We start from the raw sequence: 15,267 nt of genomic DNA on the forward strand, positions 1-15,267 counted from the left end.
TGGGTCATGAAGATCTTTTTTGTACAGTTCTTCTGTGTATTCTTGCCACCTCTTCTTAATATCTTCTGCTTCTGTTATGTCCATACCATTTCTGTCCTTTATTGAGCCCATCTTTGCATGAAATGTCCCCTTGGTATCTCTAATTTTTTTTGAAGAGATCTCTAGTCTTTCCTATTCTGTTATTTTGCTCTATTTCTTTGCATTGATTGCTGAGGAAGGCTTTCTTATCTCTCCTTGCTAGTCTTTGGAACTCTGCATTCAGATGCTTATATCTTTCCTTTTCTCCTTTGCTTTTTGCTTCTCTTCTTTTCACAGCTATTTGTAAGGCCTCCTCAGACAACCATTTTGCTTTTTTGCATTTATTTTCCATGGGGATGGTCTTGATCCCTGTCTCCTGTACAATGTCACGAACCTCATTCCATAGTTCATCAGGCACTCTATCTATCAGATCTAGTCCCTTAAATTTATTTCTTACTTCCACTGTATAATCATAAGGGATTTGATTTAGGTCATACCTGAATTGTCTAGCGGTTTTCCCTACTTTCTTCAATTTAAGTCTGAATTTGGCAATAAGGAGTTCATGATATGAGCCACAGTCAGCTCCCAGTCTTGTTTTTGCTGACTTTATAGAGCTTCTCCATCTTTGGCTGCAAAGAATATAATCAATCTGATTTCGGTGTCGTCCATCTGGTGATCTCCATGTGTAGAGTCTTCTCTTGTGTTGTTGGAAGAGGGTGTTTGCTATGACCAGTGTGTTCTCTTGGCAAAACTCTATTAGCCTTTGCCCTGCTTCATTCTGTACTCTAAGGTCAAATTTGCCTATTACTCCAGGTGTTTCTTGACTTCCTACTTTTGCATTCCAGTCCCCTATAATGAAAAGGACATCTTTTTGGGATGTTAGTTCTAAAAGGTCTTGTAGGTCTTCATAGAACCGTTCAGCTTAAGCTTCTTCAACGTTACTGGTTGGGGCATAGGCTTGGATTACCGTTGTATTGAATGGTTTGCCTTGGAAACAAACAGAGATCATTCTGTCGTTTTTGAGATTGCACCCAAGTACTGCATTTCAGACTCTTTTGTTGACCATGATGGCTACTCCATTTCTTCTAAGGGATTCCTGCCCACAGTAGTAGATATAATGGTCATCTGAGTTAAATTCACCCATTCCAGTCCATTTTAGTTCGCTGATTCCTAGAATGTCGATGTTCACTCTTGCCATCTCCTGTTTGACCACTTCCAATTTGCCTTGATTCATGGACCTAACATTCCAAGTTCCTGTGCAATATTGCTCTTTACAGCATCGGACCTTGCTTCTATCACCAGTCACATCCACAGCTGGGTATTGTTTTTACTTTGGCTCTATCCATTCATTCTTTCTGGAGTTATTTCTCCACCGATCTCCAGTAGCATATTGGGCACCTACTGACCTGGGGAGTTCCTCTTTCAGTATCCTATCATTTTGCCTTTTCATACTGTTCATGGGGTTCTCAAGGCAAGAATACTGAAGTGGTTTGCCATTCGCTTCTCCAGTGGACCACATCCTGTCACACCTCTCCACCATGACCCATCTGTTTTGGGTGGCCCCACATGGCATGTCTTAGGTTCATTGAGTTAGACAAGGCTGTGGTCCTAGTGTGATCAGATTGACTAGTTTTCTGTGAGTATGGTTTCAGTGTGTCTGCCCTCTGATGCCCTCTCACAACACCTACCTTCTTACATGGGTTTCTCTTACCTTGGACGTGGGGTATCTCTTCATGGCTTCTCCAGCAAAGCGCAGCCGCTGCTCCTTCCCTTGGACGAGGGGTATCTCCTCATGGCTGCCCCTCCTGACCTTGAACATGGAGTAGCTCCTCTTGGCCCTCCTGCGCCCACTCCTTGGACATAGACTCAGTTCAGTTCAGTTCACTTCACTCAGTCGTGTCCGACTCTTTGCGACCCCATGAATCGCAGCACGTCAGGCCTCCCTGTCCATCACCAACTCCTAGAGTTTACTCAGACTCATGTCCATCGAATTGGTGATCCCATCCAGCCATCTCATGCAACACAGACGAGTAACTGATAAATCCGTGATCTGGGAGTGGTAGATAGGAGTGTCGGATAGGAAAACTGTGTGATGAAGAAGACAGATCATATTTTAGCTTAGAGAAAAAGAAAAGAGAAAAATGCAGAGAATAGCAGTAGGTAAATACCAGGCCCTAAAGTATTTGGTAATAGGGGAACTGTTATCTATACAAGATTTTTCACCTTCCTTACATAGCTTACTTCGGCCATCCTAGTGATTATAGATTTGGCCTATGAATAAACGAGAACAAATTTTTACCCTAGACATTGGTTAGTAGTATGACTTTATTATTTTTTAATGTTTTTGATGTGGACCATTTAAAAAATCTTTATTGAATTTGTTACAGTATTGCTTCTGTTCTATGTTTTGGCTTTTCAGTCACAAGGCATGTGGAATCTTAGCTCCTTGACCAGGGATTGAACCAACATTGCCTGTATTGGAGAGCAAAATCTTAACCACTGGACAGCCAGGGTAGTCCCTGGCCTTACTTATTCTGTATCTGTATTTTAGACATGTCTTTCAGACATGTCTTTCATAGGCAGTAGATATTTTCGAGCAAATTTAAGATAACCTTTGGATTTTAGAGGTAAAGGTATTATGGGGGAAACTACAAAATTCTAATCACAGCTTTGGAAATGCCTCTATTCCTAGACTCAAACAAATATTTAAAGAGGCAGGAGAAAATGCTAAGACAGAGGTCTCAGAGTTAAGGTGGCTGTCTAATTGATTCAGTCATTCAATATATATTCATGAAGGATCTGCCTACTAGGTACTAGGCTCTAGGCACTGAGGGTAGCAGGGCCAGCAAGACAGATGTGGCTCCTGCCTTCCTGGCTAAGCAGGCAGACACGAGGCCAGTGAACATGGAAACTCGTGCATAATTACTGACTGTGATCAGCTCTCTGATAAAGAATAAGAAGGTGCTAGGAGAGAGTAACAGGGAGCAGTTCAGGGAGCAGTTCAGGGAGCAGTCAAGGAAGATCTTGCTGAGGAAGTGACTTTTGAGCTGAGACCTTAAAGATGAGTCAGATTCATCTGGTGAAGGAGGTGGGAGGAAGGAGAGGGTAAGCTTTCTAGAGACAGACTTGAAACCTGTGCTTTCAAAGCAAAAAACAAATGTACAACCCCTAACACTCCTCTTCCTAAGGTTCCCTCTTTGTAATTTATTTTCCACTTTCAGATTTCAGTTCATGTTAATCTAATAAAATTGTGTTGTTTTTTTTTTTTTCCTGTCGCCTATACTCCTAACCCTCTAGCCTTCCTTTTGAGGCCCTGCAGCCAAGCATTGAAAAATGGATCGACTATACACACACACACACACACACACACACACACATATATATGTATATATATACATGTTTTTTGGAAGATTATAACTTCAGCTACCTCATACTGTGATGGTGAGATTAGATGAATAAAAAGAACAGTGTCTGGCACTTGGTAAGGATACAGCAAATGTGAACTATTAGTTCAGTGTATGTATGTATCATGATTTATTTACTGAGTATCTTATCGATGGGCCATTACATTGTTTCCAATCTTTTGTATTACAAATTGTTTTGTAGTTTCTAAGATTTGATTGACCAGGAAGACAGTATTGCACTTGATTTTGTTAGTCCAAGCCTGCAGTTCAAGGCAAGCCTTTGTACTCTGATTCTCCAAAGATTTCCCACTTAGAGCAAATCCAGCCAGCTTCCTTGCACTTGGTTCTGTTCCTTACGTCTCTGCTCAGAAACTTCCAAACATTATCCTGTTTGGACTGTGATAGGCAACAGTTCCAGAAAACTGTTCCCTTACACACCCACACGCCCACACACACAGCTGTGCTTCTGAAAACTCTGCTGATCTCTCTCTCTTAGCTCACTCTGTCCAACCTCCCCCTTTTAAAATTTCTGTCACCAGATACCTGCATGAGGAGTCAGAATGCTAGGATTCAAGTTTGAGTTCAATACTAATGAATTAGCTGTGTTGCCCCAACTCCCGGTATCCTAAGGGTCATTGGCAAAAACAAGTGTAAATAGTGGGTTGAGAAACTTCAGTCTCTTCTACGTCCACTTGGTGATTTGTACTACTCAGGTTTGCCATTTCCAGCTTAGCCCTAGAGCCATTTGCCTCTTCGGGATAACAACCACATTTAAGCTACTATTAAAAAAATTTTTTTTGGAAAAGGTTATACATCCATGTGCAAAATTTAAACACACACACAATGTTGTTAGAAGTCAAAATAGTGGTGACTCTACTCAAGTAGTGACCGGGAGGGGACAGAGGACTTTGACAAGTTGGGAATTTCTTGATCTGTGTGCTGGTTACATGGGTGTGTTCAGTTTACAAAAATCATGCTGTACACATATTTTCACCTTTATGTATATATATTATACATCACTAAAAAAGTTCTTAAAAAAAACTTAAAATGTATAACTAATCGTATAGGGGAAAGTCTCCCTCTTCCCTTCTGTTACCAGGAATCCCAGTTCTCCTCCTGGGAGACCACCACTGCTCTCTTTCTTGTGTATCCCCTCAAACCTTTTTGGCATATAAATAAATTTACAAATACATATTCATTTCTTTCTTTATACAAGTGACAGCATGTTATACACAGTATTTGGGTCTTGCTTTTTTCTCATTTAATAACATAGCTTACGATGTTCCATTTCTTACATGTGGAAGAGACCACTGTCTTGTTCATGGTTGTAACCCTAGGGCAGACTCAGTGCCTGGCATATATAAAATACTTGTTAAATAGTCCGCCAGAGGAGCATCCGGTTACAGTACTGAAACTAACTTCTTTATGGGGTAATGAACTCAACCTGGAGTCATCCTTACTGGTGAAAAGGAGAAAGTAACCCATCTGCTGCTGCTGCTAAGTTGCTTCAGTCATCTCCGACTCTGTGCGACCCCAGAGAAAGCAGCCCACCAGGCTCCCCCGTCCCTGGGATTCTCCAGACAAGAACACTGGAGTGGGCTGCCATTTCCATCTGAGGCAGAAACAAATCCAACCACCAAAGGGTTTCTTCTCTAATCAAAGGCAGCCTGAAGTTTCTATTGCAATGATGTATAAATGAGGTGAGGTCAGCGGTTACTTTTAACTTATTTTAAAAAAATATTTATTTATTTAGGCTGCGCTATGTCTTCTTTGCAGCAGGTGGTCTTTCTCTAGCTGCCTCCAGGGGGCTACTCTCTAGTTGTGGCCTGAGGGCTTCATATTGTGGTGGCCTCTCTATGAGAGAGCTCAGGCTCTAGGGCGGTGGGCTTCGGTAGTTGTTGTCTATGGGCTCAGGTTGCCTTGCAGCATGTGGGGTCTTAGATCCCTGACCAAGTCTAGAGTCCAATGTCCAATGTCTCCTGCATTGGACCACTGGACCATCAGGGAAGTCCCACCAGAGGTTACTTTTTTAAGTCCCAGAAGGAGCATCAGAACTCAGGGCATCTTCCTCTGTTGTCTGAGGACCCCTCCTGTTGGCCTCTGTGACCTTCAGCCCTCTGCCCTTGGCACTAGCTGTGGCACTACTTGTTAGCTGCATCCCTTTCAGAGTATTTTTGGTCTGGAATGATGCAAAAACATACTAGACCCAGTCCTGCCTTCCCAGTGCCCTGTCTATTCCCAAACTGACTCCCAAGACCTTCCCCAAGCTCTTTGCAGCTCTCGCCTTCATGAAAATCAAACGCTTGCATACACTGCGTGATTCCTGCAAGGGGTTCGAAATTGAATGGTGTTTCTTTTGAAACACTAAAATTAACCACGCGGGTGATGGATTACCGGATACCGGTGGCAAAGAGTGAGAGCGAGCTAGGGCCGCGAGCAACTAGCTAATAGGGTCTGTTTCTTCTACCTGCGGACCCTGGACTTAGTAAGCAACCTTTCCAGAGGTCTTTCAGTCAGCAAGTGACGCGGAAGTGGGTGACGACTGTGGATTCCTCACAAGGAAGTGATAGCAGCAACTAACCCCAGTCCAGGTGCCTATGGCAGCTAGTTTTCAAACACTTGTATTTTTCTTCCTCCTCCACGGAGCTTAACCTCACGAAACTCACACCCTTTTTCTTCCTTTTTCTCGCTCCGCGCTGCAGAAGTCCCCGAAGCCCCTCCCCCGCCCCGGTGCCTCTGGGTGCCCCCTCCCCGCGCCGGCCTCCCCCCGCCCCCGCCCCCTCTTCGCGTCCCCCTCCTCGCGCGCCGCCGCCCCCGCCCTTGGGCTCCTCTCTGTCTCCCCCTCCCGGACGGCGGCGGCGCTCGGCCGGGCTCTCCGCGTCGCCAGTTTGTGAATGAGACGCTCAGTTTCTCAATGGAGCCGCAGGGGGCTCGGGCGGGCGCAGTGCGGCCGCAGCGCTGGCAGTGAGCCTGGAGGGGGGCGCCTTTCCCTCGCTCCCTCCTTCTCTCCCTCCCTCCCGCCACCGCGGCTTTTGAGGAACGGGGCTGAGAGGCCGCGGCGCAGGTCGCAGGGCCCCGCATCCCCGAGGACGCCTCCGTCGCGTTCTGCTGGAGCCGGAGCGCCGCCGACGAAGCTGGTCGCCGAGGAGGCCGGTGGCCTTCGGGATATTTCCCCCAACTCCCCGCGGTCCTTTGCTCTGGGTTTAGAAACTTCTTGATTTCCCATTTCCTTTTTTAAATCCCGATTAGCTCCTCGCCTGCATTTTTTTTTTTTTTTCCGGGAGAGGTGGGGGAGTGTGAGGAAAGGAACGAAGAAAATAAAAAAGGATTTCCGCCCAGAAGAGAGCGACAGTTCTGAGAGCTTTTTCTTAAGGAAACAGAAGCGGCGTTTGCGGCCGCCGCGGACGCGGGGCCCCGCCGGCCCAGCCATGCGCGAGCCGGCCCCGGGCTGCTGAGGCGCGGGCACGCGGAAGCGGAGGCCCACCGCACCCGGCTCCCCGCGCTCCCGGGCGACTTCTGTCCGCCGGGCGGCGGCAGCGGCGGTGGGATGGACCCCGCGACCGCGCCCCAGCCCGACATGGCGCCGGAGCTGACCCCGGAGGAGGAGCAGGTAAGCCGGGCTGCGGACGCGGTGGTGGGTGTGTCCGGACCCCCGAGGCCTAGCCGGGCTGCGCTCTTCGCGGCCCCGGGTCCGCGATGGCCTCCAACCCCCTCCCCCCGCGGCCGCGCCCCAGGCCGTCATCCCCCAAGCCAGGGGCGCCGCTGGCCGCTGCTTCTGCTCCCGGCCTCTTCAGTCTGCTGCTTACGGGCCGCGTGTTGCCCCCTCCCCGTATTCCGATGATGATTGCAGTTTCTCCTGTTGGGGGCCTCCCTTTACCCTTACCAACATCCCCCGACGTTTGTAAGAACACCTACGTTGCCTCTGGCCCTTCCACCCCTAAATGTGTTTTGCTTCATTCCGTGAGGGTTTGTGGTTTTCTAAGGTCAGAGAAAGCCCACTTTGGGGGCCGGATTCCTTCGGGGACTGTCTCCCCTCCCTAGGACAGTGAGAAGTCCATAGATGCTCTAGATTTTCAGACGAGCCCCTCGGGCTTTTTTGTGGCCTACTTGGACATCATTCTGGAAGATCCAGGCATTCTCAGGTTCCCAAAGTCCCTGGCCTTGACTGTCCTGTTTAGCTTTCTCTGGCTGGGCGCATCCCTTCACCCCCACTTACCTACCCCCATCTCATCTCACTGTCTCCATCTTTCTGAAGTCTACATTGAGCCCCATTGTCCCTTAAAGCTTAAGTTCCCAGAAGGAAACGGTTTGCGGTGTCATTTGAGGGCCTCGGATAAGGAAAGAGCCCAGGGTCCTTATAACTTTCCCTCGCCCACATTACTGTTGGGGAGACATGGGCCACTCCTCTGAGAACGGTAGGAAAATCTGAGATTGGAACCCTAAAGTCTTTTTGCTCTTTCTTCCTTAGCACTGCCCACATCCATGGTCAGATATAACCATGCTCTTGATTCTATGTTTAAAAACAAAACAAATAAACAAACAGAAAAAACCCTAAAAAAAGAAAAAAAGATGAACCATGCTGGTAACCATTTCATGCTTGCCAGGCCTTGTTTCCAAGGACCGCATTTGGTAGTACAATCTCTAGTGTGAAGACAGTCTGGTTTGCAAACTAATATTGGTTAATAGGCTTGTTTAAGACCGGGTTTTTAAAATGCCCTTGACTTTTCTCCTCATTTGTAGAGATGACTTTTTTTCATATTTGGCTTTAGACCACAGCCTTGTCTTTTGACACCTAGAGATAAAATCAGCATGAGGAAAAAAAAAAAAATTCTGCTGCTCTGTACAAGCAGTGGTAACATCCTGGTAACTGTAGTGTAATGCGAGCAGGTGGCCAAGGAGACCACACTGCCAAAATTAGGGAAATACCACTTCAGTACTAAGATGCGATGTGTTTGGTTGATTTTAAATGGGCAAAACTCTTTCACTTCTTTTCTTTTGGTTAGTCAGATTTGAAGTTTTTATATTTCTGAGACTTGAGGGCATCAGTATTCCACTATGAAAATGCCATTTGGTTGCGAATTAAAAAATTTAAACTGAGAGAAGTAAATCTTAAAGTGTACATAGTATTGATAAAGCATTAACTTTATTCTGTACATATATACAATGTATATACATATATGCAACTGAGTTTAAACGAAATAATATTGAATGAATGTGATGGAATTATCAAGGACTTGATGAAAATAGTAAAATGTACATATATTAAGATCAACAAGTTCTGTGGGTTTTTTAACCATAACTTTTCCTACAAAACACCAGGTTTTCTGCAGGTACTTCAAAATGTTGAGACATAAACATAAAAGCATAATTCCAGTTGTGGTAATGCCTGATAAAATATCATATTTTAATTTAATATCACATAAGAGTACTCTTAACTGATAAGATTACTTTAAACTATTGAAATTAAACAGCAGCAGATGCATTTTAGGCTTATCAAAGTAGTTTCCATGGGAAATAACACTGCATTCCATAATGCCCCATTGCTCAAACCAATTTTAGAACTCATTTGGAGTTGATTTCAAACTTTGTGTCAGAATCCTTGAAATATGTTTAGTGTTGGGAAAATCTTGTACATTTGAGCATCCATCTGATTTTGGGAAATAGAAAAAATTTTTTTGGAATCCTATTTCATAGGTAAAGGAGGACATCAAGCTGTTTAACATAGTTTCAGGCTCTTTATGAGGTGTGTAAACTGTCATAAAGATGTTTCTGGAACAGATCCCTCTCAAATAGTACCTCTCTCTATACAGTCATGCAAATCATAAACCCAGAAGTTTTCTTGGATACTCTGCTCTCTTTCAGCCCCTGTATGTTGTACATCATCAGGTTTTCCTGAATATCTCTTGAATTCTTTGACTTCTTCCACCCTCAGTTCAGTTCACCACCACCATTATTGTCGCCCTAGTTCAAGCTGCTGTCATATCCTGACAGAACTTTTGTTTCCTACTTGATCCATCTGCATTCCTTAGCTCTTTTTCCAAGAAACAAAGGCAAATCGCAAATCTGATTGCATTTTTCCTTCCTTGTGTGTGTTAGTCGCTCAGATGTGTCTGACTCTGCGGCCCCCATGACTGTAGCCCACTAAGCTCTTCTCTCCAGGCAAGAATACTGGAGCATTCCTTTCTGTAGGGGATCTTCCCAACACAGGGATTGAACCTGGGTCTCCTACACTGCAGGCAGATTCTTTATCATCTGAGCCACCAGAGAAGCTCAAAATGTAAGCACTTATAAAACCCTCAGTGGCTTTTCATAGCTCTTGGGATTGTTACAGCTCGTGTATGATTTGTTACAGCTCTTGAATGTGGTCTGCAGTGCCTCAGCCCTTGTATGGTTTAGAGCCCTAGCTTATTCTCACAGTTCATCTTTGCTCCAGGAACACTGGCCTTTTGGTCCTGCATTCTTGCCTGTTTCTTCCTGCTCCAAGGTCTTTGCACAAGTTGCTTTCCTCTGTCTGGAAATACCCTCCACTGTTAATTCCCTCTTCATCCTTCAGCTCATGGGAAGACCTTCCTTGTGTTCCTCAGTTAGGTTAGACCTGTTATTGGCTCTCAGAGTACCATGTACTGTCCTCTACATCACTTGTCTCAAGTTTACACTATTTGTATGATTGTATGGGGCTTCCCAGGTGGCGCTAGTGGTAAAGAACCCTTCTGGCTAATGCAAGAGATAAGAGATGCTGATTTGATCCCTGGGTTGGGAAGATCCCCTGGAGGAGGGCAAGGCAACCCACTCCAGTATTCTTGCCTGGAGAATCCCCATGGCCAGAGGAGCCTGGCGGGCTGCAGTCCCTAGGGTTGCAAAGAGTCGAACACAACTGAAGCGACCTAGCACGCACATGATTGTACGATGGGAAGCTCCATGAGGCTTGAACTGCGTCTGGTTTTGCTCACCATCATATGAACATTACTGAGCATGACTGGCACTTAATGAACTGTTAGGAAATATAGTACTGGTGGAATGAAGAGTAGTTCTATTTGTGATATGTATACAGACAGCATCATCTTTCCAAGTGGCTTATAAAAATAAGGGCATTGTTCATTTTTATATATGTTTTGAAGGTCATTGTTATTACTTAGTAGTCTCATTTCCTATCTAGTCATGTTTTGAACTGATATTATACCCAGTCCTTTGTAACCGTGATGTTTCTTGCCTTTATGTTTTCAGTTCTCAGTATTATAAAGCCTGCAATTGAGTTACAAGAAAAAGTATGCTTTGCCTTTAAGAAGTTCACATGAATAACAACAGGGTAATAATAGTAACTGTTTCCTGTGCTCCTGCTTTGAGTCAGGCTCTGTGCTGGGCATTTCACATACAGTTAATCCTCATAAGATTGGAATTATTATCTCATTTTGCAAATGAGAAAACTCAGACTAAGAGAAGGAAATTGCCCAAATGCACATAGATGGCAAGTAATGGGGGCTTCCCTGGTGGTTCAGTGGTAAAAGATCACCTGCAATGCAGGAGACCAGGATTGATCTCTCTCCAGATCGGGAAGATCCCCTGGAGAAGGAAGTGGCAACCAACTCCAGTATTCTTGCCTGGGAAATCCTGTGGACAGAGGAACTTAACAGGCTGCAGTCCATGGGGTCTCAAAAGAGTTGGACATGACTCAGAGACTAAACAACGACAGCAGCAAGCAAGTGATGGAGCCTTGATTTCCACTCAGCTCTAGTTATTCTGCCTCCCCTGCAGATGTTCCCTCTGTTACACTCACTACATTACATCTTGTGAAGCAGTTAACCAGCTTAATAAGATGCCTACATGGATATGTAATAGTTAATTTTGGGTTTGGGTATTGATACATATATGCACATATATACATGTATTGATATGTGTTTGAGTTTGAAGGTTTTTTTTTTTAATGAAAAAAGTTTTATTTATTTATTTGGCTGCACCAGGTCTTAGTTGCAGCACAAGGGATCTTTGATCTTCATTGTAGCATGCAGGATCTTTAGTTGTAGCGTGTGGGATCTAGTTCCCTGACCAGGGATGGAACCTGAGCTTCTTGCATTGGGAGCTCAGAGTCTTAGCCACTGGACCACCAGAGAAAACCTTGACGATGCTTCTTAAAATATAGTATTAAAAATTCAGGGGCTTTCTTGGTGGTCCCGTGGCTGGGACTCCACACTCCCAGTGCTGGGGGCTCGAGTCCATCCCTGGTCAGGGAACTAGATCCCACATGCTGCAACTAAAGATTGAAGATTTGGTGTGCTGCAAGTAAGACCCTACACAGCCAAATATATTAAAAAAAAAATGCAGACAGAAAAATTTGGAAAACCTTATTCAGACCTGTTTATTTCCAGCAGAAACATATTGTACAGCCTGTGCAAGAAATTATGATGAAATTACTCTTGGAAAAAATTTGTTCCTTAAGATAGAGTTGGCAACTCTCCATTTTGAGGTGTGGTTACAATAAAAAATTTACTTTTAAAAATATTTTCTTTTTCTTTTGTATATGAGAGATAGCTATTCTTAGAGCCAAATATGAAGGATATTATTTCTCCAAACTGTAAAAGCCAAGGTGTTTTTGTGTCAGAAATATATTATTTTTTGATATGTTTATATGTGAATATAAAAGCCTTTCTTAATAGGGTGGCAAAATTGTAAATTTGCCAGTGTGAAGGGTAATTTCTGCATTTTAGTACTAATCTTCATTCTTATTATTGTAATTGTCTTAATTTTACTTTTCCAAAGCAGATACTCTCACATTTGTAACTTGACCTGAAGTTGGTAAGTTTATCAGATATGCTAAATTATAATTAACTTGACCACCAAGGTTAGTTAAGGGTGTGTTACTTATCTGTTCTGTGTCCACATAACCTACAGAAAGTGGGATATCTTGGATTGCATCAATTTAGGATAAATTATGAGGAAAACTTCCTCTTTGCAATAAACCTTAAAAGAAAGACATTTAACAAGGATTATAAACCTATTTGATGGACTCTCTAAGGAATTACAGCCTTTAGGGTCTTTTGGTTTTTCACAGATTTCCCAGTAATGGCCAGTATATTAATTGTTTTCTAAAATAGTTACACGTTTATTCATATTTTCATTTTAGTTGGTTCTAATAACTTACAGAATCCTTCTGTCACATTATAAATAATGCATGTTTTTTAAAGTTGTTATAATAGATAATCTACTAATACTTACTTTCAAAGCTTCCAAAGAAAATTTTTATTTTAGAGTTCATGTTGTTTAGAGCTTATTTGTAAGGATTAATAAGCTAATGCATATAGATAGTAATGCATTATACAGTAAGCACTCTGTTACATTAGCCATTATATTCTCTGTCTTTCAATAGTGAAAGAGTTTAGAGCCAAGTTAGCTTAAACCAAACCTAAGGGAGAAAAATATTCATATTTCACACTGAGGATCATCACTTAGCATGGATTCTTTTGAATGCCAGAAAATAGTTATCTTGCACCTTCATAGTGTAATTTTCAAAAAGCTATTCTGATTCTGTGCCATGATTTGTGTTCTTATAACCGGATTTTCTGAAATTAAAAATTTAACTGCCTTGCAGTGGACTTTAGAGATATTTGGCATTTTTCCCAAGGGCAGGGGTTTTGCCCTGGTTCTTGTGGCCAAGAACTTCCCTTTTCCCACAGCCTCACATGTCCTGTGCTAAATGTCATCTGTCCCCCTGGAAGTAACCATACGTCAAGGACCAAATGATTCATAATGTTGAGTCCTTCCAGAAAGGGAAAGAAGAGGGGATAGATGAAGAATTCTCATTCCTTCCCTTATTGCCAGTAGCTAAAGATATTGTAATTAGCACTTAGGCAAGATCTCATTTGGATGTGAGAATTTTCTTCTTTTAAAACTTCTGAGTGTATTTTTCTTTTAAAACTTCTGAGTGTATCAGGGGTCTTGGGCTTTAGTTGTGAATGTTAAAGAGACCTGTAGATATTCCCCAAGGAACCTAACTTCTGATTCTTACTAATGAGTTGAAAAGTAAGACAAACACTCTAAAAAGGAACTGAACTGTTAAATAGAGGTAAAAGTTAAAACTCACTGTAGGTCAGTACAGCTGAATCTCATTTTATGACATATATATCTTTATTATCGTGGAAAAGACATAGTAATGTTGGGATTCTCCACCTTTGTTATCTAAATATTCAGTTCAGTTCCATCACTGTGTCCAACTCTTTGCGACCCCATAGACTGCAGCACGCCAGGCTTCTCTGTCCATCACCAACTCCCAGAGCTTGCTCGAATTCATGACCATCGAGTCAGTGATACCATCCAACCATTTCATCCTCTGTCGTCCCTTTCTCCTCCTGCCTTCACTCTTTCCCAGCATCAGGGTCTTTTCCAATAAGTCCACACATTAAGACCTATTTTATAGCAGAATGGCTGAACCACTGCAGTGTCAATATTATACACCAGAGTCCCTAACTCTAGTTATTTGTTCAGGTACTTGGGTGTTCAGTGCAATTTCAGCCATTTCGCACCTGTTTTATCATTCTGCCTTGATGTCTTAGACAGTTAGGGCTACTTTCTTTTTCCAAATCAATCATTATTACATTCCCAGTGCTCCCCCATATGCCTCCACACTGGAATAGTCACTGTTTTTTATTCCTCTTCCTCTGGAGTAGGGGCAGATATTCCTAGAATAGGTAGTTAAGCTTGCACTGCTCAGTGCTGGAGGGCCTATGCTTACTGGAATGAGCGCTTTCATATATGATTTTGAAAAGACCTCGTTAGAACCTAACTGAGATGGCTGGGGGCTGGGGGCTGGGAATAGGAGATGGAGAAGCTTCAGAGCCCATGGGAAGAGCTGTTTATTAAGGACTGGTTATCTCTTAGGTCCAGACTATAAAATGATGAAACCCAAACAGTAGATTAGAGATGGCTTTTTCGTTAGTTTCTGCTTCTGAGAAAAGCATTCCATTCTTTTCTCTGGGAAAGACAATTTCTGTTATGTACTGGTTTCCTTTAAAATACCAGATCCATTCAAAACAAACATGCACATTTCTTGTCTTTTTATCCAGCATGGGTGGCACAGATCTAACAAGCCTAGTAGAATTATTATAAGACCAGAATTTATTCTCAGAATTGATGGGCACATTCTAAAGAGAATCATCCATGACTTTAATCCTGAAGTGTCTGGGGATATTAATCCATTAATTACTTTTTCATTGAACAAATGGCTGGTCTTTCCTTTTGCATTTGCTTTTCTATACCTCACTGTTACACAATAGACGTCATATTAAAATGCACCTATTTTGAAATAGGTTTTTTATATTCTCTACAATGATCATGTTTCTTTTATCATTAAAACCAGTAACTTTCTGTAGAAAGTGCTGCATACTCTATACAGGTTTGGGATTATGTTATTAACTGGTGAGATCCCAGTATTTAGGATTAATGCAAATCTGGCTTTTTTTCTAAACAATATTTACAGGTGAAATCTGGGCCTTTGGAGAGTTGATGCCAATGAGTCTTAGGTAAACTTCAGGAATCCTTGGCTTCCTTTGTGGCTCCAGGCATTTTATCTAATACTTTATTAATTTTATTTAACTCCCTTACAGGCTTCCCTTGTAGCTCAGATAGTGAAGAATCTGCCGGCAAAGCAGGAGACCCAGGTTTGATTTCTGCATCGGGAAGATCCCCTGGAGAATGGAATAGCTAACCACTCTAGTATTCTTGCTTGGAGAATGGAATGGACAGAGGAGCTTGGTGGGCTATAGTCCATGGGATCGCAGAGAGTCAGACATGACTAAGCAGCTATCACTTTAAACTCCCTTACAGTTACAAAATGCTCAGTAAATATCTGTGATAA

General features: G+C 43.0%; 1 protein-coding gene across 1 annotated transcript in view; it reads left to right on the plus strand.

Moving 5' to 3' along the window:
* The first annotated feature begins 6,269 nt into the window (after positions 1-6,269).
* Positions 6,270-15,267, plus strand: part of PTPN9 (protein tyrosine phosphatase non-receptor type 9) — a 73,079-nt gene continuing 64,081 nt past the window's right edge. The window contains exon 1 of the mRNA XM_069559496.1: positions 6,270-7,032. Within this exon, the coding sequence (XP_069415597.1) occupies positions 6,970-7,032 (63 nt within the window). The 5' untranslated portion in view covers positions 6,270-6,969. The remainder of the gene's footprint in view (positions 7,033-15,267) is intronic.

The sequence above is a fragment of the Ovis canadensis genome, chromosome 18 (assembly GCF_042477335.2).
Source record: "Ovis canadensis isolate MfBH-ARS-UI-01 breed Bighorn chromosome 18, ARS-UI_OviCan_v2, whole genome shotgun sequence".
Classification (NCBI taxonomy): Eukaryota; Metazoa; Chordata; class Mammalia; order Artiodactyla; family Bovidae; genus Ovis; species Ovis canadensis.